Source organism: Trichomycterus rosablanca, chromosome 13 (genome assembly GCF_030014385.1).
Source record: "Trichomycterus rosablanca isolate fTriRos1 chromosome 13, fTriRos1.hap1, whole genome shotgun sequence".
NCBI lineage: Eukaryota > Metazoa > Chordata > Actinopteri > Siluriformes > Trichomycteridae > Trichomycterus > Trichomycterus rosablanca.
In genome coordinates, this window is record NC_086000.1 from 18,352,319 (window position 1) to 18,378,520 (window position 26,202).

Consider the following 26,202-nt stretch of genomic DNA (forward strand, 5'->3'; position numbering starts at 1 on the left):
TCTTTTAAAACATGAACGTTATTTAACTGATCATTAGGCTTTAAAACTTAGTTACTTTTGTTTAGACAGCTGATTATAGAATCCTATTTGAAGCTCTGGTGACTGTGTGTACTCGAAAGTTAAAAAATGTTAACAGACAATTCCAGGTTGACAAAAACCCTTTTTATTATAACAAGGTATTAAATGGAAATGTGCAAACAAAACTTGTAAGAAATTTGGGACGGCTAGGAAAGAGACTGACACACTGCTCCCCCAGCTACACACACTGTAGAGAAAAGGAAACTGCTAATGGGACTGAGGACAAGAAAAACCTGCTCTGCTTAATGCCAACAGCATCACACAAAAGGAAAGGGGGGGGGGGGGGGGGTTGTCACGGTCAGTAGTTACTAGAAAAGGTATTTAATTTAAACAGTACATTCTTTAAAAAGTAAAAATAGGCCTGATTGTAAGATGGCTAGTGAAACCGAGACTGCAGTTTATAGTTAGGGGTGTGTGCTGAGTGTTCCGGCATGGGAGAGGGATTCTGTTTCTACACTCTCCACTCCATAAAACCACCTACTACCTTAATCACTTCAACAACTTTCAACACACACACACACACGGACGGACCAAAGTGCTATGTTATAGGACCAGGCTGCATGCACCTCTGTCCACATTGTTTCAATATACTATTGACCTTTCAAATCCCAAAAGGACAGAGCCCAAATAAATACACTCAAGATACAATGTGAAATTCACTGTGTGAAGTCCACATCCAAGCAACAATACTGCACTGTGTTATTCAGGCACAACCACTCCCACACATTACGCTGATAAGAGGTTATGCACACCGACCATCACGTTTCAGGATCTGTCGCTTTCAGCAAACGTTTCCTTGAACTGCATTCTCTGAATTACGGCAAACCAGTATTCCCTCCACTGTATCTTAACATCAGTGAGCACCACGCAAACCTCATACTGTCATTGTTCTAGAAATGTATATATAATGGTGAAGCTAAACCACCCCAAAAAAATAAATAAATAAAAAAAAATGAGAAAAGACAAATGATTTAACATCAAACAAAAGTACAAATAAAAATATCCACCCTCAAGAAAAAGGGAAAAAAAAAAAAAACAATTGTTTTAGCATCAAACAAAACACAACAAATGAAATTATGAAGAGGGGGATTCAAAAGTAATAATAAAAATGTAAAATAATAGCAGTGGTAAATGTAATGTAAATGTAAATAGTATGCAGTATGCTATCGGGACTTGACCTAGATTGCTGGCTGGCTAGCTAACTAAGAAAGTAAAATGTTCATCATTAGATCCTCTTTATATATTCAACCAACCAAGAACCAATTTTACCTAACCCTTTCAGAAACTGGTAACATAAAACCTGCTTGTTTAAACCCAATTGGTTTCCAGTGCATAAAATATGATGAACAAAGGACTTTTAAAAGTATCTCCCTAGTTTAAAAATAGGGAGTCAAAAAGAACACACTACTGAACTAAACGGATTGTCAAATTAGCACACTAGCAATGGGATACAACCAAGAAATTGGTCACAGGTTAAAACAAGTGGGATTTTAGTATTGTGTCCAACTTTATTATTGTATTCTCAATGATTTGATGAGTAAATGATAACATTTAAAAAACAAAGCAAAACAAACAAAAAAAACCACTCTTTTCACTCAAAAAAAAGAAAAGAAAAAAAATGGTTAAAACTTGAAATGAAACCTGGTTGTTTTACCCTGTTATAGCACGAAATGATGTCCCTAACAAATACACTGTGCTTTAAAAAAGGGACCTCTGTACCTTTGCTCATAACTTGCAAATCAAGATGAGTAATTCAGACGGACAATCAAAGTCCAGTTTCCCTAGAAATGTAATGTGTTGACCGATGGGTCTAAGGTTTGTCCTCTTGGCTGAGCAACAGTTTGTGATTGCTTTCGTCTTTCGTAGTTACCAGTTTCACAGATCATACGGAGCAATGTTTTAAATTCTCCCTTTTCTATTTTTTTGGAACCTCAGCAAGCAATGCTTATACAGTTTATAACGTAAGCAGATACAAGTTCTTAATTCATTCTGTTCTTAGTAGTAAAAACCATTATATTTTATGTTACAATATTATTGTCTGCTGCTGTTGAGCGGAAACACAAATGGCTGTCAAAGTAAATAACATAGTAAGTTAATCAACAAGTTATAGGCAGGTACAGAGGTCACATTTTTGACTCACAGTGTAGATGTGTCTTTAGAAGACACTTCTCATCCCAAAAAACCTGGATGCTCAATAAGACACAAGTACCACACTTTTAAACCACTCCAAACAAAAAATATCCCTAAACCCATGCCATAAAAATAATAAACGACGTGTCCTAGCTGGGGGAAGCGGTATCAACTCTACATAGCCTGTCCCGAAGTTTGTACAGTATTTTCCACAGTTCTTTTGAAATGTTGTCTTTATTTGGTCATTAAGAAAGAAGTCAGAGACAATTCAGAGATGTGCGTCATCTATCTCTAGTAGACTTTTATCCCTCCAAAGGTAACAGAAGGCTGCATAGTCATTGTCTTCATATAGACATATGATTCTTGTGTACATGGATAAGAGAAACAAAATTGGCATTGATGATACCAACAGCTCCACTGAGAGGGAGGAACATGAGATCTAAAATAAACCTGAAGGACCTTTGGATGCCAAAAGTCTCCAACACATCTGTAGGCAGTTAAATGACACTAATGAAAAAATACTGAAAATGCAGCATCAAGCAAACAGCTTGGTGTCCACTCCCTCTTAAATGGTAGCTGTTGATATCGGACAACGCATAGAAAAAGATGAACAAGGAAAGAGCTCCTATCCTGAGATGTAGATGAGATCTTCCCAATATGGGATAAGAGGGGTTTACTTTGGTTCTCTGGGTTGACACTCCAGAACCCCTCAAGACTCCAATTTACTGTCCAGCTCTGCATGCTTCTGCATGTGAGCATGCACTACCTGTAAATATAAACACAATACACATTGTGTTAAGAAAAAATCAAAAAATATTGGCTTTATAAATGCATCATTAAAAGTGTCCTAGTAAGGTGTTGGGTCCCAGGCATGTCAATAATCTTCACTACGTCAGGTATTAATAAACTAGAAAAGGAGCAACAAGCCAGACTGGTGGGTAGACTAATGAGTTGGTTAATGCTAATGAGCATAGTGGATCTGATTTTTTCCCCTTAAAAACAGCCAATTGCTTTTAACTAATTAACTGTATCAATACAATACACTGTTTTGAAAATATCGTACCAGGTGTGAATATTACTTAACTATTTAACATTTGTAAAGGAATTGCAGGTGATACCTCATTAATACAAACAGCTTGTGTGCTTTAATTGAAAGTGCACTTCTGCTGTCCCTTTTAACTATATAATCCATAAAAATGTCTTTTTTATTTTTAACCCTTCAGAAATATTTTAAAATACCAACTTAACACTATATTTGTTTGCCAAAAAACCTTTGTGCTTCAAGGCAAGATAAAAGGAGTAATAATTATAAAGTAACTGACAAGGGACTTGAGCTGGTTTAATACCTGTTTGAAGCCGTTATGGGAGGGAAAGGAGGAGTCACAGTTTCTCCATCGGCACTTGAGTGTCTGTTTCGTAGGGCTGGTGTGGTCATTCAGCAAGTGCTGCTGCAGGTGCTCCATTACACCAAATATTAGCGAACAGCCATGCCACTGCCAAAAACAAACAACGATGCACAATCAGGGAAAATGATTAACAAAGTAATTAATGTATCAGGTACACAGATTTTTTAACATTGCATGTAAATGGAAAACACATTTAAATTAAACTTAAACAAGTTAAAGGAAATTTTAGAAATGTACATTATGCCAACAAAAACAACCAAAAAGCTTTTACTGGTCTGCAGCTTTGTATCAGTGTTATTTATACTGGTATACCACAACACTGCAAATGAATCATTTCTTACCCAGCAACGGTAGTTTTGGATCAGGTTTAGTCGAACAGCCTGTACACTTCCATTATAACATCCTGTGTAGATCTACAACAGAATTAATCATAATAAATCATAAGATTATCACAATATAGACAGTATAAGTGCTGCTCTATTTCTTAGGATGTAAAAATACACAAGTGTCCATATTTCAATAGATGACATTACAGATCCAATATGCAGGACTGAATAATACAGTGCCAAAGAAAAGTGAAGTAAGATTAGTGCTTGCTATTCTATCATACTGACCATGTTCTTGTGGATGACCATACACAGCACCATGTCTGAATGTCCTCCATACACCTGCAACCTTTCATGAGGCTGTTGGCAAAAGCACAAATTCACAAAACCAGAATCAACACACCGCTCTATTGAAATGTAAATAAAGCACCACAGCTGATGTGAGATTCTTACCTGTAGCTCGTAGACACGAACCAGTTTGTCCAGGCATGCTGTGATCATCACCTTCCCCAGTATGGACACCACAGTGACAGCGTGAGAATGGCCCTTATAGATCTTCACAAGCTTCCCTGTCTACAGTGCAAACCCACACAAAAAAGTAAGAAACACATATATCCTTTCAATATATGGGGGAAAATTCCACCTACAGGGAATACTAAAACTTACATGTATGTTGTGTGCATGGACAGACTGATCACTGGATCCACTGAATACTAGGTCATTAACTACCTGTGGACAAGAAATATAGTAGGTAAACAAGCTGCAGGGATATGCCTAACAATTACATTTTCGCAGACACTCAAACCAAGTTACAATTGTGAACCAATACAATAAAACCAATTGAGGATTATGGACTTTACACAATGGCCCAGCAGTGCCAAGCTGGCAGTGGTGGGACTTGAACAATAAACTTCTTGATTACTAGTCCCATACCTTAATAACTAAGCTACAACATATATTGCTCCAACATATGTTTTTGATCTCAAACCAAGAGGGCCCATAGCAGACAGGCTCGGACACATATTCAGCAGCTAACCGCTTCTTTTTACCTACCCGAGGCGGGTTCACACAGGGATCAGTATTGCACACGAAGAGTCATGCAATTATCTGCATTTTTCCTTGTCTCTGCACCATCAACCAGCCAGCAGAGGTCATAACTGCAGCAGCTCGCCTTTCCTCAGACATAGCTAATCATGTCTGTGAAGGCACCCACGGTGGACAGTAGAGATGAAATTCGAACTCCGGAGTGGTGGACTAGCGTGTGCCCCCCAAGCACATATTTAACAAAGTAGTAAGTAGTACAAATGAATTTATGAATTCCAACAGCATTGGAAAGCCTTGCCAGTGTATCCAACAGAAAAAGAAAATCAAGGATTATTTATCAACCTAAAAGGTTGATTCATGTCAGGTCTGGATCAGTACTTTGAATCAGGTTAAATTGAAACAGGTGTAACGGACAGGACAAAAAAGCTAACACGCACATAACTAAAAATCAGGGCAATAGAGCAAATGAAATACCTGGAAACCCCCTTATAACCATAAATGTAAGTTAACTACAAAGTGAGGTAACTGAATGTCAGTGGGTACAGTCATGACTGTGTAATACATCAAACAAACTTTTTTTCTTTTTTCTTTTGCTGAGTGCCCTCCATAGTGGTATTATGTTATGTGAGCTGCATAGAAGCTGGGCAGCAGGGGGGAAAAGCTGGTAAAGTGACTGCCACATAGCAAACTTAATAACAAGAGGCCTGTAAACCTAAATTCAAACTTTTCCCTTGTCTATGTTGATGCTGTGTTTAGGTGGGTTATCTTTGGGTACTCAGCTTTTCTCTTACCTAACAAGAAGGTGGATTAGCTACCCGAAATCGGGCCTATGTTCGGTGCCAGACCCACTTTGACCCAGCCCACCATGACTGTGACTACCACTGTTTTCCAATCCTAATAAAATTCCAGTAACAATAAATTAAAAACATGTGTGCTTTAAGCAGTATACACTTACTATACAAAAAAATGTACTTACTTGACAAGTACAAATACCTATATTACCTTATTATTAGCAGAATAAAAACACACTCACCTTCATGCAGAGCACAGTTTTAGTGTGTCCTTTTAGTGTGCGCAGCAGCAGACCACTCTTGGCGTCCCTTACACTGATGGTGGCATCATAAGAGCCAACAAGTAACACCCGTCTCGCTCCCTCCTGAGCCGTAGCCAGGCAGCTCACTGCTCGCGGACCGTGGCACTCGAACACATCCAGTTGTTTGTTGTTCTGTAGGAACATGTATGTGTTTGTAATAAAACAGTCAAATACAAGAACATAGTACACTCTGTGTGCTAAACCACCCTTCATATTACAATGTCATTAAACTACAGCCTCAAACACTTAAATGATTAGATCTGGGTAAGGTCTTTAGCCCAGGACTGAGAGGTTTACCTTAAGACTAAAAGTGACCACAGAGCCATTGGCCAGGCCTGCATAGAGCACTTTCCATCGGTTGTGGAGACAAAGCACACGGTCAGGAAGACTGAGCTGCTGCACGCACTCTTGATTCTAAAAAACAAACAAATAAAGCACAGCATAGGTGAAATCAGTGTTTGCTCTAAGACTTTTTGAATCACTAAGTGGCTTCAAATTATTAACTGTGATTAACATTTAACTTTGCTGGAATTATCTGACTAATAGCATGTTGTGCTGACTCACCTTTATGTTGTAGCAGCGAATGGTTTGGTCGCTGGACCCAGAGTAAAGACGCAGTGGCAAACCAGGACCAGATGACACCACTAAAGAGTTTACTTTACTGCTGTGCCCCTCAAACACGGCCACACACTTACGGGTCTGTGAGACACACAGCAATATAGCATTTTTCATTTATATCTATGCATCCGGCAGAAATTCTGCTCCAAAAAAATTACATTGTACTTCCACCCGACTGTACCCCAGCAATTCCCCAAGCTGGCAAAATACTTTAAACAATAACAAAAAAACACTGTGCAAAGTGACATCATTTGTGTCAGAAAGAGGATATAGTTTGTGTATTGCATGGGTGGCTTCAGCAGCCTTCTGGCTTTTTACCTCATGGATGTAGCAGCATTCTGAATCATGCAAGTGTACTTAATATTTAGCTTAAAAATAATTGTGATTAAAGACTACTTCTATTTTCTGTCAAAACCGTGAACAACACAAATGCATTAAACAGTCTGTTATGTTGTACTGCTTTTTATACACTTCTTCTCTGGTTTTACGTATGCCTAGTTTCATGTAAGGCTCTAGGGAAGTGGTTCTATAGTGGGCACTGGGGGTCCATGACTGTAAAAAGTTTGAAAACCCTTTCTCTAAGGCCCCCAGAGCAACTATCTGCTGGGCTCACCATCAGGTTGAAGGCTCGTATGGTGCGGTCCCCTGAGCAGGTGAACAGCAGGCCATTATGAATCAGCATGCTGTTTACTGCCTCTTGATGGCCCTCAAACGATCCCTCGGTGGGCTCCTCCTCGTCACCTGGGTCAGATGATGCACCTGATAATGAACAAACATCACATCAGTGTGTCTCTGTGCTTCTTAAAACTTACTCAAAAATACAGATTTAGAGCTATTTACTCTGAATGACTAGAATAGTGTCCATAAAGACATTTCAAACAATCTGTCATCAATGTCAAGCTAACATGTATTAGCCTAGATGTAGCTTAAAAAGTTATTAAATAAGTAAGTTTAAAAAGAATGAACCAAAATGCAAGTAATTATTTGGCTGGTCATTAGCTGTCGCCAAAATTAATATTCATTTTTTAGAAGGTTTTGTCAAACAACATTTATTTTTACAAGACAAAATGGTTAAACAAGCATTTCTTTTTAAGTTGAACAATTACATTGATTTGAAACTCTGTTAAGACCCTAACAGCATCTGTAAAATGTGGTAACATTAATCTAAAGCCCTTATCAGAGCCACTTCTCCCGGATGGCTCCAGAAGAAGTCCGGAGGGCTCAAACTGGAAACTAAAAGGCACTAAGAATACCTTGCCCTTAAAAAGTAATTTAGGCAGTTGAAGAACTATTTTAGTCAATGAAAGCGTTATCGTTCTAATTTGGGCTTTGTATGATAGCCTCAACTGAGCCTGCCGGAGAACAACCATGATTAAAATCTAACAACTCAGCACATAAAACTAATTCAAGTTACTTTGATGAGCTATTGTTGACCACATTCTGTTAACTTTAATTAAATTTTATTACTGTGTAATTGATTGGTTTTACATTTTTTAAAACGTATTCAAACACGTGCCTGACTAAAAACCACTAAACAATGACCTTAGAACTACCATAAAAGAAAACTGTTACCTATCTATATAATTAATTTCACAAAAATATGAAATACATACCAGAGGAAGCCTTTGACTCCTTTGAATCTATCAGATCTTCATTCTTTATACTTAAAAATAGAAGACATTTCAGGAATTGTAAGACTAGGTCTGCATGACTTGAATAAAAACAGCATATTCTGACTACATCATAATCACACATAGTAATCACTTTACTCAAATTAATATATTAAAACAGTAATGAGTCACCAAGACTGACCTGCACTAGTTTAAAGGGGGAAAATAATTGTATATATTTTTTTCTTTTTCTTCAATTTTTTCCGCCAATTTTCTCCCCTAATCTAGTTGTATCCAACTACCCTGATTGCATTACGCTTCACCTCTATCAATACAACCCTCCACTTCTGACCAAGGAACTTCGCAACTGACACACGCCCACTCCGACACGTGCGCAGTACTGACTGCCTCTTTTCACCTGCACGAGATGAGTTCATATGCCGATCTGCCTTGATCAGCCAACAGAGGTCGTTATTGCACCAGTTATGAGGAACCCTGATCTGACAGGCAATCATTGTTCATGTGGCCGCCCAGCCCAGCCGGATGGCAGAGCTGAGATTCGATACAATGTATTCGAAATCCCAGCTCTGGTGTGCTAGAGTGTTTTACCGCTGCGCCACCTGAGTGACGAGTTGCCAGATTACTTACTCCTGACTGAATCAGTGCAGCTATCGGACGGCACCAATGGGTAGTTCACATTTATATTTACACAAATTTTACCTTCTGTTTGTAATCATTGGTGTCCTCCTGTAAGCAGATATATGTTGTGATCATAACTTTACAAATGATACATTTTTGTTGTATTTTAGCACGTGGAACGGAAAACCACATATTTCTGCCTTACTAAAAAGTAAACCCTCAACAATGCATATTTAAGTCAATCATTCTGTTAATAAGATTAGATTTTATCTACCTTTCACAGCTGACGACTGCACTGCCGGGGTCAAGTTCACTGGTGGAGGTGACTTCATTGCAAGCAAGGTTTTGGGCTTCTGTCCTCTCATTGGCAGGCTCCTTAAAAGCTTGAGAAAGGCTTGCTTCATCCTCTGCTCCCACCTCATCTGGCTCAGAGGAGTCCAAGTTCACCACTTCAGTTGGTACGGCCTTTGGGAGTTCCACCATCTCTAGCTCTGAGGAGTCAGAGCCTTGGGTCACTTTCTCATCTAGAGCCAGTGCTGGTTCCTTTGCCTCTGGATGATCTAGTGCTTCTGCTACCTCCATGCTTTTATCTTTCTTCTCAGCAGTAGAGGACGAGGAATTGGAAGCGCTGGGCCGTCTGCGTTGTCGCACCCTGCGATGGGGTCGAACGGGCTGGCTGGCATCTAGCTCTGAGTCACTGATGTCAGGCTGTTTGCTTCCCTGGGCATTCCTCAGAACTCTTTTCTTCTTGAGCTTTCTCACACGCTTCCCAGCCTTAGTGTCCTGGCCATCCAGAGGTGGGGTGGACTTGGGAGAGACAGGGTTTGGTGAATTATTGGCAGGGATTGGGGGTGAGGGAGGATCTAACACCTGCTCTTGAGAAGCTCGAGGAGAAGGCTGGTCAGGAGACAGCTGTAACCACGGTTTAGACATGCCCTCACCATCCTGGTCACATTCAAATTCCTTTATTGAGTTAAGGTTGCATGAGAAGGCGGCATCTGTGGCAAAAAAACAGGAAAGAAAATGTTACCGACCAGTAAATTGACGAGACAAGAGACAAGACAAACAAAAAAAAGTGCAATTTGGTATTACCTGAATTACTGCACTTATTATTGTATATAATAATATTTTCAACATAATATTGTTATAATATTTACTAACAACTGTACTCACATGGTCCTTCAGGAAGGAAAAATGATGGTAGAACCTAATTAAGCAGCACTATTATTTTCCATAGCTGCTGATCAGACTTGCACTATACTGCATTATTGACTTGTGTGCTTTTGATTATTGTTTTGTGAGCATCATTAAACTACTTTTAATACTGGTCAAAAACCCTGATGTTCTCATGTAGAATTTTGTACAGTACAGTTTCCTTAATTACCGCAATCTGGAATGACCTTGAGGCAGCGAAGCAGGGTTAAATCATGATGCTTCCTTCCTCCACCATGCTTTACAGGTGTCATTAACCTAGTTTAAATTTCGCACCATCTGTGCTGAAAGCATTGTGGACCATTATTGGTGTTTTACAAACTAGATTCTGCAACATGTTTAACAAAAAGCATGTAAAGTACAGCTGCTTGTGTTAACATTTCAGGTAGAATGTTTTAAATCATTTGATTTATTAGTACATAAACAGAAAACATGTAATTAATACAAAACTCCATGTAAAACTCAAGGTTTCACAAAGCTCTTATTGCAACTGTATGCTTACAATATAAAATGTTATAATGAATTTTTTCTTCATTTAAGAAATGTATGAAAAATCTCTTACCTGTTTCCATTTGTGTGGCTGCAGATTTCTCTGGTGTGGTACTGTGAGGACCGGCCATGGGACTGTCTGTGGCCTGCCTGGTCGGGAAGACGGTCACAGGCGAGAGGCGTTCCTGTTTTACGGCAACAGGAGCTGGGCTGGAAACAGGGGAGGGTAAAAGAACTGCAGGAGAAATTGGGGGATTACTCGCAGCATGTTTGGCTGTAGATGAAAAGGGCAAATTCGTGTTTTCTTCACTGCTCCTTGTTGTCTGTGGGCATTCAAAACCACCTGATAAAAAAAAAAGTTATAATAGTTAAAAATAGTTATCTTTTAAATAGTTATTTTTAACCCTTATTAATTTTCCCTAATTATGTTTGTACCTTGCAGGCCCTGCAGAATCTCTATACGCTTGGCCCTCAGAGAACTTATCTCAGTGGTTACCTAGGGAAAAGTAACAATGATAAGTCAAGATTCAAAACACACACACAACAAAATTTTGTGAACACCCTTCCTAATTATTAAGTTCATGTGTTTCAGCCCCACCCATTGCTAGCAGATGTACACATTTATTAAATTAAATAATTGCATGCTTTCAACTTTGTGACAACAGTTTGTAGGCCCTTTCCTTATCAAGCATGACTGTGCCACAAAGGTCCACAAAAACATGGTTTGAAAAGTTTGGCATAAAGAAGTGATGAGCTGGAACAACAACTGAAAGCAAGACCTTCTCATCCAACATCAGTCCCACACCTCACTAATGCTTTGACTAAATAAGCATTAATTCTTAAAACTTTGAGGAAAAAAGCCCTTTCAGATAAGTGGAGGCTCTTGCAGCAGTAAACAGAAGGGGGTGCACAAAGGGGGATTTGTGCCATGCTAACATTCCATCCAAAACCATGGCCTTTAACATGGAATCACTCCCTCCTCTCTGCTATTTCATTCCTGGCTATAGCATTAGGAATTTCTTTAACACAAGCTAACACACCCAGCCCAAATCATTAAAACAAAACCATTATCCATCATTCACCAAAAATAAGCACTACTTGGTAGACAGCTGCGTTGTTGTTCTGGCATTCCCAAAAATATTTTTAGTCATGTAGTGTAGGCATATCTTTCATGATGTCCAACCTGCTGTTTGACCATTAGCAGACGCTGGACTTCCAGATATGCAGCCTGCAAAGCAGCTCGGGCCTGAATCAAACTGTTATCCACTGTCTGCAACGAGCTGTTCAGTTCCTCTTCACGCAGAGATACAGTCAGCAACTCGTCCAGCTGAGTTTGTTCTATGTAGTGCAATGCAAGATAAAACAACATATAAAATGTAACAATAAAACATGGTATAAATACGTAAACACAATTTGAGACACACAATTACCTTTTTTGGGTTTGATTTTTTGTCTTTTGTTTTTCCTCTCTAAATCAGTAACTTCTGGAGAAACCACATCCTAAAAGACAAAAAAGCAAATATCAGATTGTCCTGAAAGCATATTATGATAAAATGATGATCATATAACATCCAGCTTTTGGAACAGGACATTTTCTGGGCAGGTAAAGAAGATCACTTACCCCCACTGCTCTGCGTTTCTTCCCTCCACTCTGTAAGTCATTCTGTTCAGTGCCAGATATGGAACTACTTTCCTCATCCAAAAGTTCCAGGTTTTGGAGAGGCTTCAGTTCCATTATTGGCTCGGTTTGTTCTTTGGCCTGGGACAGACTCTGGCTATCCTTTTGTATCTCACAGTCCTTCTCGCTGGGTGTGTAAATGGACTGATAACTTAGTTTAGAGTTGTTTTGTGAGTCTCTGACAGATGGTGGTTCAGCAGCTTTGAGAAGAGAAGAGGATGCAGCAGAAGTATTGGCGACCACGCTACTTTCTGACATGCTTCTTTTGCGTGCAGGTACAATCTGTGAGTTAAAGTCAACCAGAGAGTCCCAATGGAACCCTTCAGAGAGAGGGACATCGATGTCTTCTTCCATGTGGCTTGGACCTTCTGGCTCATTGGGTACCATCTCTATACCAAACCTGAGAAAATAAGACAGAATCATGTTTGCTATGAAGCTAAAACCAAAAAAAAAATTTAAAAAAAAAAAGCCAAAAAAAAAAATAATAATACATACATACATACATACTGTACATACATACATATATACTGTATATACATACATACACACACACACACCTTGGCAAGCAAAAAAAACACACACATATATATATATATATATATATATATATCACAAAAGTGAGTACACCCCTCACATTTCTGCAGATATTTAAGTATATCTTTTCATGGGACAACACTGACAAAATGACACTTTGACACAATGAAAAGTAGTCTGTGTGCAGCTTATATAACAGTGTAAATTTATTCTTCCCTCAAAATAACTCAATATACAGCCATTAATGTCTAAACCACCGGCAACAAAAGTGAGTACACCCCTTAGTGAAAGTTCCTGAAGTGTCAATATTTTGTGTGGCCACCATTATTTCCCAGAACTGCCTTAACTCTCCTGGGCATGGAGTTTACCAGAGCTTCACAGGTTGCCACTGGAATGCTTTTCCACTCCTCCATGACGACATCACGGAGCTGGCGGATATTCGAGACTTTGCGCTCCTCCACCTTCCGCTTGAGGATGCCCCAAAGATTTTCTATTGGGTTTAGGTCTGGAGACATGCTTGGCCAGTCCATCACCTTTACCCTCAGCCTCTTCAATAAAGCAGTGGTCGTCTTAGAGGTGTGTTTGGGGTCATTATCATGCTGGAACACTGCCCTGCGACCCAGTTTCCGGAGGGAGGGGATCATGCTCTGCTTCAGTATTTCACAGTACATATTGGAGTTCATGTGTCCCTCAATGAAATGTAACTCCCCAACACCTGCTGCACTCATGCAGCCCCAGACCATGGCATTCCCACCACCATGCTTGACTGTAGGCATGACACACTTATCTTTGTACTCCTCACCTGATTGCCGCCACACATGCTTGAGACCATCTGAACCAAACAAATTAATCTTGGTCTCATCAGACCATAGGACATGGTTCCAGTAATCCATGTCCTTTGTTGACATGTCTTCAGCAAACTGTTTGCGGGCTTTCTTGTGTAGAGACTTCAGAAGAGGCTTCCTTCTGGAATGACAGCCATGCAGACCAATTTAATGTAGTGTGCGGCGTATGGTCTGAGCACTGACAGGCTGACCCCCCACCTTTTCAATCTCTGCAGCAATGCTGACAGCACTCCTGCGCCTATCTTTCAAAGACAGCAGTTGGATGTGACGCTGAGCACGTGCACTCAGCTTCTTTGGACGACCAACGCGAGGTCTGTTCTGAGTGGACCCTGCTCTTTTAAAACGCTGGATGATCTTGGCCACTGTGCTGCAGCTCAGTTTCAGGGTGTTGGCAATCTTCTTGTAGCCTTGGCCATCTTCATGTAGCGCAACAATTCGTCTTTTAAGATCCTCAGAGAGTTCTTTGCCATGAGGTGCCATGTTGGAACTTTCAGTGACCAGTATGAGAGAGTGTGAGAGCTGTACTACTAAATTGAACACACCTGCTCCCTATGCACACCTGAGACCTAGTAACACTAACAAATCACATTTTGGAGGGAAAATGACAAGCAGTGCTCAATTTGGACATTTAGGGGTGTAGTCTCTTAGGGGTGTACTCACTTTTGTTGCCGGTGGTTTAGACATTAATGGCTGTATATTGAGTTATTTTGAGGGAAGAATAAATTTACACTGTTATATAAGCTGCACACAGACTACTTTTCATTGTGTCAAAGTGTCATTTTGCCAGTGTTGTCCCATGAAAAGATATACTTAAATATCTGCAGAAATGTGAGGGGTGTACTCACTTTTGTGATACACTGTACATACATATACATATTTACCTTGGCAAGCCTTTGCCCTGCTCCTGCTTTTTGCGGTGGACTTCTTGATAGACCTGGTCCCAGTTGACATTCCTTCTGGAGGCAGAAGAGCTAATGAGCTGCCGTAGTGTGGGCTTGAGCGATGTGTCTTTCTCAGTTTCACTTTTCCGTGAGCCACTCAAGTTTCTGATGCGTCGTGCAATGTTCAGGTTGGGTTCATGAGCACCTCCTTTGCCCTTCAGGCTAATGTGCCGGTTCAAGTCTCGTTTGAGACTGGACGGCAAGGATAACTTGTTCAGGGGAGGCAGAGAGCAACCAGTAGTGGAAAGTGTGTTGTTGATCTGGTTGCACTCGCTGTCTGAGCCAAGTCCTTCATCCATTGCTTGCATCATTGTATCTTGGACAAGCTTTTCTCTTTCATTGCGCTCATCTTCCTCCTCCTGGTCCATGGTGGAGGTGCTGACTTGCAGAGATTGCAGAGACAGGTTAATGTTATCTGAAGAGCACCCAAACTGCAAAGTGTTTTCTGTTGAGAGGGATTGTTGTGTAGGATTACTTTCAAGAAATTCTTTCCCTTTTCTATTGTACTCCTCTGATTTTCTTTTGTTTCTACATTGCTCATTCACTTTGTCCAGCCCTGAAATTCCCACCAGCTGGTCTTCCTCAATATGCAGTTCAGCATCTTTGTCTTTCAAAGAATACTTTTCTTCTGAGCTCTGTTTGTGCAACATGGTCTTCTTTGGTTTGAATAACTTTTCAGAAAGCAGATGTTCCTGCTCTGGGTCAAGTGATGCAGCTTGTGAGGTCTGGCATCCTGAGTAAGAATGCTTCAAAGCTTTAGAGTTTTCAGATTCTTGACTTGATGTTCTGTTGACATTGGTCAGCAATCCCTGTTTAGTGCTGACATGTTTTTCGGAATGCTTGAGGCTGTGTGTTTGGTGACTGGGTGAAGGCAAGGATGAAGATGCTTGACTGGGCTTGTTTTTTTTACTCTTCTTATTGGGGCGGCTGCTTTGCTTTTTGCATTCCTTACTGTTCCCATGTTGGAGATCAGAGGGCCCATGAACAACGCTCCCAAGGCCAGTCTGGGACTGACCTTCCAAGTTCTGGCTGCTTGCATTCAAACTTCTATACTTATTGTGTTCAAGAGAGGCTGAATGTACTTTCTCTGAAGAAGGCTGATTATCAGTTTGGGAAGAAGGCTCTCCAAGCCCAGCTGGAGGATATGGTGCCCAGCGATATGCCTTCTCTGATTTGGAACCTTTGCCTTTACCATGATTAACTACTCCACCGGAGCTTTCCTGGCTGTGGAGGTCCTTGTTATGTCTCTCAGTGATATTGTGTGTTTTCTGGTGAGGATAATTTCTAGATGGTGAATTGTGATGGTCAGTCAGGTGCATGTTGTTTCCAAAAACGTTGGGGCGTTGCAAATGGAAGTCATTGCTTCTTTCATAATTCCCTCTGTTGTCTTCTTTGTTAGCCATTCTCGGCTGAGAAGGGCCACCCCTAAAGGCACCTTCTCTTCCTCCCCAGTAGTTTCCTCTACTGTGCAGACTGCCACCACGTCCATTAAATGATTCCCATCTCTGCAGGTCAGGGGCCCCCCCGGCATGCCAAGTGGCACTCCTGTTTTGTCGGTTGTTCCAGTTGCTATAGTTAGGACTGGGGCCTGGTTGTGGTTGCTGCCAGTTGGTGACACCCCCAATTCGTGATGACTGTGGAAAGCTGGGGTATTGCCAGCCCCAGGGACCACCTGCTGCTTGCTGGTGAAGCCACGGTCTCTGACCATGCCACTGCTCCTTCATGGCCTGCCACTTCCTCATTGCCTCCTCTTCCTCTTTGGCTTTCTTTAAAGCAGCTTCCTCTTGTCTAAGATAGTACAACATAAAAAGTAAGGACAAACCAAGATCATCTGACCAATCATAAAACAATCCTACACAGAGTAAGCTGAAGCAAAACCACATTTGATAGTTTAAAGGCGTCTTATAATATTTTGTGATTACTGTAACAGAACAGAAAATTTCCATAATAAAATGGTATTTATATTTTACATTTAACTGGGTGATGCTTTGTTGTTGTTTGCTCCCTAGCCATATTCCATTAAACTCCATCTCCTTAATAAAGTAAGACAAGTAATTTATATTAGCACAGCAAGCAAAGGACACCATTGAAAGAATGGAATGAGTCTGCTTATGGAACCTGCGTTTGGAAAAGCAAATATAAGTGTAATAACACTTGTCTGTTCTAATCAACAGTTGTAATATTATGTATTGTTCTATGTCTTGCCCTGTGTGTGTAAAATGTTTGTGTATGTACGTATGTGGCCACTGCTGAATTGTGGCTTGTCTTAAAACACCCATCGATAAGCATAAAAAGTGATTCTTCTAAATGTTGTCTGTACAGAGAAGGGGGATAATGGAGATCGGTGCATGACTGTGTGTGACACGGATCTCCGTGTAAAAAAAAAAAAAACTCGGTTACTGCATGAGTCGGAGGGGGTGTGTGTTAGTCACAGCCCTTCTCGAACAGGAGTGGAGGTGTGCGGAAGTAGGTAGCAAAATGCAATCGGCTAACTAAATAAGACTAGATTGGAATTAAAAAATAGAAAACGCAAGAAAAAATGCACAGAAAAAATACATACATTCAGGGGCTTAATTTACAAATATCTTGGACTAAAGAATGTATGAAGGAGTTACACAAAAAAGGTTTTTGACATACAACAGAACAACAAAGAATTTTAATGTAAGTAAGTATCAAGTAGGCAACTTTTTCCACAGTTCTGCTACAGTAATACAGAAGAATATGTCAAATATTTGGTAATACTGCAGATTACTGCACTTCTGAAGAGTACTTGAGAGTTTCTTAACACCAGTGTCAGTTTCCAGATGTTGCACTGCTATCAGGCTGCACTACCAGAGCAGACAAGAGAGAATGGCTCAATATTTTGCATGCCTTTGAGAATAAGAATGTTTGTTTGTTTGTTGTTTAACGCCATGTTTACACATTGGTTATTCTCATGGCAGGATAGGTACAGTTGAAACCAGAAGTTTACATACACTATATAAAAAGACACATGTGCATGTTTTTTCTCACTGTCTCACATGAAATCAGAATAAACTCTTCCTGTTTTAGGTCAATTAGGATTACCACAATTATTTCTATGTGCTAACTGCCAGAATAATGAAAGAGAGAATTTTTTAAGGCAATTTTTACTACTTTCTTCAAAGTCAAAAGTTTAAATACACTAAGATTACTATGCCTTTAAACAATTTGGGACAGCCCATATGATCATGTCATGTCTTTGGAAGCTTCTGATAGGTTTATTGGCAACATCTGAGTTAAGTGGAGACACCTGTGGATGTATTTTAAGGCACACCTGAAACACACTGCTTCTTTGTGTAACATCATGGGAAAGTCAAAAGAAATCTGCCAAGATATCAGGAAGAGAATTGTGGACTTGCACAAGTCTGGTTCATCCTTGGGTACAATTTCCAGATGCCTGAAGGTGCCTCGTTCATCTGTACAAACAATTATACGCAAGTACAAACAAGATGGGAATGTCCAGCCATCATACCGCTCAGGAAGGAGACGGGTTCTGTGTCCCAGAGATGAACGTGCTTTGGTCCGAAATGTGCACATCAACCCAAGAACAACAGCAAAAGACCTTGTGAAGATGCTGGCTGAAGCTGGTAAGAGTGTGTCATTATCCACAGTGAAACGAGTACTGTATCGACATGGGCTGAAAGGCCACTCTGCCAGGAAGAAGCCATTACTCCAAAAGAAACATAAAAAAGCCAGATTAATGTTTGCAAATGCACACAGGGACAAAGACTTTAATTTTTGGAGACATGTCCTGTGGTCTGACGAAACTAAAGTTGAACTGTTTGACCATAATGACCATCGTTACGTTTGGAGGAAAAAGGGGGAAGCTTGCAAGCCTGAGAACACCATCCCAACTGTGAAACATGGGGGTGGCAGCATCATGTTGTGGGGTTGTTTTGCTGCAGGAGGGACTGGTGCACTTCACAAAATAGATGGCATCATGAGGAAAGAACATTATGTGGAAATACTGAAGCAACATCTCAAGACATCAGCCAGGAAGTTAAAGCTTGGGCGCAAATGGGTCTTCCAAATGGACAATGACCCGAAGCATACTGCCAAACTGGTTACAAAGTGGCTTAAGGATAACAAAGTCAATGTTTTGGAGTGGCCATCACAAAGCCCTGATCTCAATCCTATAGAAAATTTATGGGCAAAGCTGAAAAGGCAGGTGCGAGCAAGGCGGCCTACAAACATGGCTCAGTTACACCAGTTCTGTCAGGAGGAATGGGCCAAAATTCCTGCCAACTATTGTGAGAAGCTTGTGGAAGGATATCCTAAACGTTTGACCCAAGTCATACAGTTTAAGGGCAACAGTACCAAATACTAATGAAATGTATGTAAACTTTTGACTTTGAAGAAAGTAATAAAAATTGCCTTAAAAAATTCTCTCTTTCATTATTCTGGCAGTTAGCACATAGAAATAATTGTGGTAATCCTAATTGACCTAAAACAGGAAGAGTTTATTCTGATTTCATGTGAGACAGTGAGAAAAAACATGCACATGTGTCTTTTTATATAGTGTATGTAAACTTCTGGTTTCAACTGTACCTAACAGTTGTACAGTTTATTTATTAATGTTCTTTGTCTACTGTCCTTTATGTGTTTAGTTCTAGATGTGTACTATCAGTCCTGTATTTTTCAAAAAAATTGATCAGTGTTTCTGTTTTGGTTTTGTAAAAAATTTCTGTCATTGTATTTGGCATTGCAAGTCTTTGTCGCTCTATGTTATATTTAGTACATTTTGTCAATACATGTTCAATGGTTATTTGTGTATTGCATTGTTCACATATCGGTGGCCGTTCTCCCTTCACCAGGTGTGTATGTGTTAGGCGAGCGTGCCCAATACGACATCTTATATATGTCGTCTGTTCCAATCTCTTCCCAGTCGGTAGTTGTGGTCGTGTTTGTATGTTAGGGTGGATGTTGTAAAGTTTGTTCTGTTTTTGCTTTTCCCACTCTTTTTGCCACATATTTTTAATATAGGTAGTGATTGTTTGTTTTATATCTGATGGGGGTAGTTTGCAGTTTACGTCTTTTCCTCCTGTTGTTTCTTTTGCTAAGCGATCTGCTTTTTCATTTCCCTCAATGCCGCAGTGTCCTGGGATCCAGCACAGTCTGATGTCATAATTCTGGTTGTGAAGTTCTTTTAGTTTTTTTGTATTTCGTTCAGGATTGGATGATGGAGTGATAGTGTTTCCATTTCTTGGAGGCAGGACTGAGAGTCTGTGCAGATTAGTGTTTTTTGTAAATCTGATCGTTCAATGTATGTTATCGCCATTTGTAGAGCGTGTGCTTCTGCTGTGTAGCTTGAACTGTTTAATGGGAGTATTTCCTTTTCTTTATGTCGTTTGGCTACTATTGCTGATGATACTAGGTTTTCTGTTTTAGAGCCGTCCGTAAAAAGTAGTGTGTGGGTGTGAAATTTTTCTCTGATGTCAAGAAATTTCTTTAGATAGTCGTTAGGATGTGTGTTTATTTAGAATAAGAATGTAAGGATATTAAGAAACTGTTGGCTCATAGTCTATTGCAGAAGGGTATGGTGCGAGGAGCATGAGTGTGTGAGTGAGCATGCATGGCTGTTTTAGGCTTTCTGATACATGATTCCAGCAGAGCAGTTCAGTTTAATATAGAACTGAAGACACACGGCTGAGGAAAGACATCAACAAAAAAAGGACAGTCTTAATACTTCAGCTATGTCACTAATAACCTTGATAAACAGCGGTATACACATTGTGATATGCAAAGTTAAAGCCCTACCCAATTGCAATATGCAATTTGCTATAAAAGTGTTTCACGTTTACTGGTTTATTTGCACTATGAGACGATCCTAGCAATCCTACAGCAATTCAGTTAGCAATCGGTTAGTCAAAATGTTTAAGATGTAGTGTATTGTAGCTCCCTTTTATTCTATCATTCAATTTATGAGTGTAATTTAATGACTCTTGTGAAATGTGACAATTTGCTTTAAAAATCTGTGATTTTTGAAAAATGAGGTCCATGAAATTAAGCACATTTCCCTATGAATTTAGTAGGGCCCTAATTATATTACACTTCTGAAACATGGCAGACCTGTTTACTCGGATAAGTGTGCACTCAGCATATACAGATCTAAACAGATGCTCTAAAAATGATAAATTAAAATGCTTTAATTATAAACAAATGCCAATAATGTTATTATAAATTATTAAAACTTTTTTATGGCTATATAACATCTGTATACTCAAATAACTGAAATATTGTAACTAATAGTGGATCGGTGCCTATTGCTGTCTGTTAAAAAAAAATCTATCTTAAGATGTAACTCGTATGCTGTTTTAACACAATATTAAATTAAAATATGCAAAAATTAAAATTTTTTTACCTGATTAACTCTTTGCGTTTCTCGATGAGCTCTATCATCTCTTTATCAAAGTACTCCTCATCACGGTCCGCTTTGGATGACTGCCGCTCGTAGGCCTCTACGCGCTGTTTGTGCACGGGGCTGGAGATGTGATCGGCGTACTCGGTCAGGCTCGGCACAGTCACCCCGCATGTCCGGCACTCATGCCCACAGTCGCTGGGAAGGAAAGGGGATAGTGGCCGCTGAATGCTACCCTCAGGCATGGCTAACTGCTTAGCAAAGTGTTGTAAAGCTTGGTTTTGCAGATGTCAAATCCAGGAAAAAATACATTCCCTTTGCGCTTCGTGGAAAAAAAGTCTTGATATTTCTTCTTCAAAATAATAAATGAATAAAAAAGATCCAATGAAATAAAATAAAAAAAGACTTTAAACGATCAGGAGGCAAACTGACTTATTCTGATGTGTTAAAATATTAAACAAAAACAAACAGCTGGATCTTCCTGATCTTGTTAAGGGTTTTTAGGGCTTCGTTTCATGCCTGGAGTAGCACAGCATGGCAAGGTGCCTCCATCAGGCAGCATGCCTCCAGCATGATGTTTTCGGGGCCACAGATAGAGCCCGAAGCTTGGGGAGAGGACAGTACCCTCTCTGTGCAGCCAAGCCCCTGCACGCTGCCACGATGGTGTCTACTGTGCTCTGCAGTGAATTCTAAATCAGCACCCTACTTTCAATAATAGCAAAGCACTTCCTCCCTCCCTTGCTCTCTCTTCTCTCCTTCATTCTCCCTGTCTCTCTCTCTCTCTCTCTCTCTCTTTCTCTCCTATCACCCAGTTTTACAGGGCTGGTCTCCACAGCATTTGCTGTAATATGAGCTTCAGGCAGCTGTCTGCAGCAAATCCCAACACACTGCCAGAGCTTCTCGCCTGAATGTCAGCCTCGTGAGCTGACGAAGTTTCAAAGGCAGTTGCCCTATTTCACCAAAACTAGGTCAAATGAGTGCACTCTGCACAAGGTTTATAAGACAGGGAGTTGGAACAGGAACTTACACTTACAATATTATTTTTAAAGAATAATAATTTCCTAAAATAAACAGTAGTGTTTGTGGGATTGTTTTTGCTGCTGCACTGATAATACTTGACTTGCCATCTCATTGTCATTAACAATACAAAGCATTTTCACTTATACAAATGAGGAAACAGACTATAATTAAATTTCATCGCAAACTTTCACCTAGATCATTTTAATAACTATATCCTTATGTTAATTGCTTTATTATTCATGCGATGTTCAAGTGGTTTAGTCTTTGGAATTTGTTTTCCTTGTTCTGTGTAAACAATATATAGAAGATAAATGGTCATGAATGTGTTGATAGTGCACTGGTCAACGTTACATTTTTCTTATTATTATAAATAAGATATAAATATTTGAAGACATTGAAACTGAATTGCTTTGTTTTACAAGAAGAAATGCATCTGAAAAACTACAGTTCCGTTGAGCTGGCTTGTTTCCATCCCTCCTGCTACTTGTTATGGGCAGCCTCTCTTCACTACAATCTTCTGCTCACAAATAAAACACCATATGCTAAATTAATGAATTCAACAATGATATAGATACAGCGAAAAATCTGCTAATGATCCAGTTTAAACAAGTGCAACTTTACAATGCACATCTGTAAAGAAAAAATCAAAGCTATGCCATTTCTGATTTCTATAAAACAAACAGAAGGCTACAGGCTTTGCTCCCATCCCATTCTCACTTTTCACATTCCAGTGGCCTACAGAACTGTCACATGAGATACAGTTGCTCTACGCTGGCTTCGCCTGTTGTTTCCAATGTGCCTATATATATACGCTTTAGCTATGGCAGCTGCCTGAACTTGTCCTTCTTAGGACCGATAACATGAGCTCAGCTACTGGTCACTTCAGGCTGTCTGCTCTTACTACAACAAGCACTAGGTCAAAGGCAACGTCTGTTAAAAAATATAAACGTTTACTTTGCATATTAACATGATTTAACCATTTTTAACCATTTTCTTTCTGCTGTAGCCAGAAAGGGATCTGCTTCAGATTATGTTCCTTTATTTGGAACCATATATCTCCACACCAGCTTAGATCTTCAGCTTCTGACCACCTTGCTTGTCTCTTTCCAGAGATCCAAGCATGCTTATAAGGCAAGATTCTGTTGCTGTAGTGTGCTAGCTCCTCACTGGTGAAATGAGCTACTGAGAACAGCCCGCTACTGAGAACAACTTGAAAAGGATAAAGCGAAACCTAGCAATTTCTAAGCAATACCTAGAATATTCTCTCTTATATATTTTAAGAGATGACTCATATTTTAAAATAATGACTCATTAAGAAGGAAATACATTTGACAACAAATCCTCCTCCTCGTCCTGCTAGAAACTCACTTTGCTCATGTAACTTTCACTGCTGTGTGAACACTAGATTTGTTTTATGAAGACAAAGTGCAAAAACAATTATCACAAAAATAAGCACTGGTCAAATAGGACTATATATTTTGAATAATAAAGTTGTTACGAGGGATCTTCAAAAAGCTTCTGCACTTTTATATTTTCGTTGGTGAGGGTTGGAGGAGTAGTAACTGGTCGTGTCTGAAAGACTGAGAGAGAGCTTATAGTCCGGATTTTAGCGCCATCTGATATCCACCTTTTTGGACCGCTCAAAGAAGCTTTAAGTGAAAGAAGATTTTCATGTGATGATGTGAAAGCAGCGGTGGTAAAAATGCATCGGAAAATGAGTATGTAGAAAAGTGATGTCATTTGTTTTTGAAATGATTAATAAATAGATTTTAAAAAGTGAGGAAACTTTTTGAAGAATCCTCGTATATATGTATATAATTCATTAGAACATTAGATCCCATGAACAGTTACTAACCGGCCTTTCAGATTCTCCAGCTCCCGGTGATGCAGCATACTTCTCATATGCTCATCCATCTCCTACAAATAAATAGAAAAGAGAGAAATAAGAAGCTAATAACTGATCCAGTTGCTGTTTAAATGAGCTTCTTTATGGTGTCTGGACAAATTCTTCCGTTTAAAAAGACGAGATGATAGTACAGATAACAGACTGACTGCTCAAAACTTTCCAATAATGCTGACAATAACAGAACTGCACTTCTGTTTTGGACCAGGATACAACTCAGGTTTGGTGCATTTGTGCATGTGTGAAAGGTTTTTAAGGCCAGGTTCCAATCTTTGGTCGAGCTAAAAACAAGAGTATGCAGGTTGAATTCAAGCAAAGAAGCTCAGGTATAAATATGCTATGTCTAAAAAGAATCACTTACAAGCATAAAAAAGGGCAGTGGTGGCACGAAAGTGGTAGGTTGAGGGTTTGAATCCTGGCGCTACCGAACAGCATACGATATGACCCTTAAAAAAGTATGTGACTGACTGAATGCTACTGCCTACTACAAATTTAACTCAAAATGAAATATTGACTGAATTATTTAATAACAAATATTCACGTATTAGATTTTTGTATTAAATTGTATAGAACTCGTCTTGTTTTATCAGACGCCAAGCATATTTGGTTTTATTTTCGTAAGTGGGCTACCTTGACTATGATGCTGGATCACAATCAGGCATATTCAAAAGAATTAAAATCTCTGTTGCTCTAATATAAGCACAGCTAGTTATTGTCTTATCAATGGAATAGTGTATATCTAATGACAGCTTTACCTGTTTGGAGCTGTAGACTATGTCACACAAAATGCAGGTCCTGCTTTTCCCCATGATGTATGATGGGTTTTTTTCAGAGCGTAACAAATAGGTGCTGCATATCTGGAGAGAGAGAGAGAAAGAGAAGAAATTCTTAACAGTATGTAATATTAACCCAGCAAAAGCAATGTTACATATTAATTAAGGAAAACAGAGTATTCAGATTCTGATCTGCCTGCACAGCGAATACTCTTGCTTATTTGTAAACCTAAATATACATCAGCAAGCATAGGAGGTCAGCCAACTCTTATATTAGAAAACACTGGAAAAGCATCCCGACCTCTGCTGTTGGTCTAAATGCCATGTCAGAGAGTGCATGCTGCTAATTTGTCTAAACGCAGTTACTGGAGGGCGTAGGCCTCAGACGGAGCCTGGACACAACTGCATTTGGTCTAGTTCAATACCAAAACTACTTCTCACGTTACCATTTTTGCAACCAGAACCACTAAAAATAATCTGACAAACTTGCAAGAGGTATTTACATGTACCCTCAGTATTTCTGATGTTTTTTATTCAGCATGAAAAAACTGTTAAAAGTAGAATAGACACCTTCTCAGTAGTGCACTTGATTAGATCAGCCACAACTATTGACACAAAAACTGGATAGTAGACTGGATAATACTACAGCACTGTAACTTAGATCTATGGTTACATTGATCTATCAAAGGACGCCATAATTCTGCTCAGAGTTTGCATAGCAAACTGTACATGTCATTGTAAAGTTTAAAACATATATGAACAATCACTATCCTTGGTAAAAAATACATTTGTTGGGTTCGTTTTTGTCAAATATATGTCAATATATAATTTATTTAATATATTTTACTACCAAATCACAATCAATTTAAGCTTACTAATAGGTCTGCTGAATTCATTTATAACCTACCAGAACCTGAACAGCATGAACAGGCAACCCAACACTTAGAGTCTGTATTCAGCACAACCTTAAAAAGAATGAGCCAAGAACGAGCCAAACTCCAGCATATAATCAGGACAGCGGAGAGGATCATTGGATGTAGTCTGCCAACACTTCAAGACATCTACAACAACAGAGTGCTGAAGCGCGCCGGCAAAATTACAGCAGACCCCACTCATCCTGGACATCACTTCTATCTGGCAGAAGATTCTGGGCAATCAAAACAAACACAACCAGACATGCTAACAGCTCTTTCCCCAGAGCTGTAGCACTTCTTAACCAAAGTTGTTCTTCTGGATAATTGCTTGTTAATAGTCAGTCTGCTCGCTGGTCTGTTAAATATGTCTGTTACATGTCATACATGTGTATTATTATATGTATCACCAAAACAAATTCCTCATATGTGTAACATACCTGGCTAAATAAAGTGATTCTGATTCACTTAAATAATGTCGCAACAGTTACAATTAAATTGATAATGGAGAAAATCTTGCTCCACGGTATAATGACCACGCAGGTGCTCTAAAACAAACAACTCAAAAACTGT

General features: G+C 39.6%; 1 protein-coding gene across 1 annotated transcript; it reads right to left on the bottom strand.

Moving 5' to 3' along the window:
- Window positions 1-140: 140 nt before the first annotated feature.
- On the bottom strand, window positions 141-24,782 carry znf106a (zinc finger protein 106a). The gene is made up of 21 exons (XM_063006807.1): window positions 24,701-24,782; window positions 23,898-23,959; window positions 21,026-21,220; window positions 14,584-16,431; window positions 12,267-12,723; window positions 12,076-12,145; window positions 11,829-11,983; window positions 11,081-11,141; window positions 10,719-10,988; window positions 9,219-9,942; window positions 8,309-8,358; window positions 7,309-7,454; window positions 6,642-6,776; window positions 6,375-6,491; window positions 6,018-6,209; window positions 4,607-4,669; window positions 4,394-4,513; window positions 4,229-4,300; window positions 3,956-4,027; window positions 3,555-3,701; window positions 141-2,974 (listed from the first exon to the last, which is right to left on the bottom strand). The coding sequence occupies exons 1-21, from the start codon at window positions 24,752-24,754 to the stop codon at window positions 2,918-2,920; spliced, it is 5,067 nt and encodes a 1,688-aa protein (XP_062862877.1). The 5' UTR covers window positions 24,755-24,782; the 3' UTR covers window positions 141-2,917.
- Between the last annotated feature and the right edge of the window lie 1,420 nt (window positions 24,783-26,202).

Coding starts and splice junctions, on each gene's coding strand:
- znf106a (XM_063006807.1), bottom strand. CDS start 24,754: ATGGGGAAAAGCAGGACCTGCATTTTGTGTGACATAGTCTACAGCTCC. Junction 12,724..14,583: donor CAGGGCAAAGGCTTGCCAAG/GTAAATATGTAT, acceptor TTATTTTCTCAG/GTTTGGTATAGAGATGGTAC. Junction 6,492..6,641: donor TTCGCTGCTACAACATAAAG/GTGAGTCAGCAC, acceptor TTTGTTTTTTAG/AATCAAGAGTGCGTGCAGCA.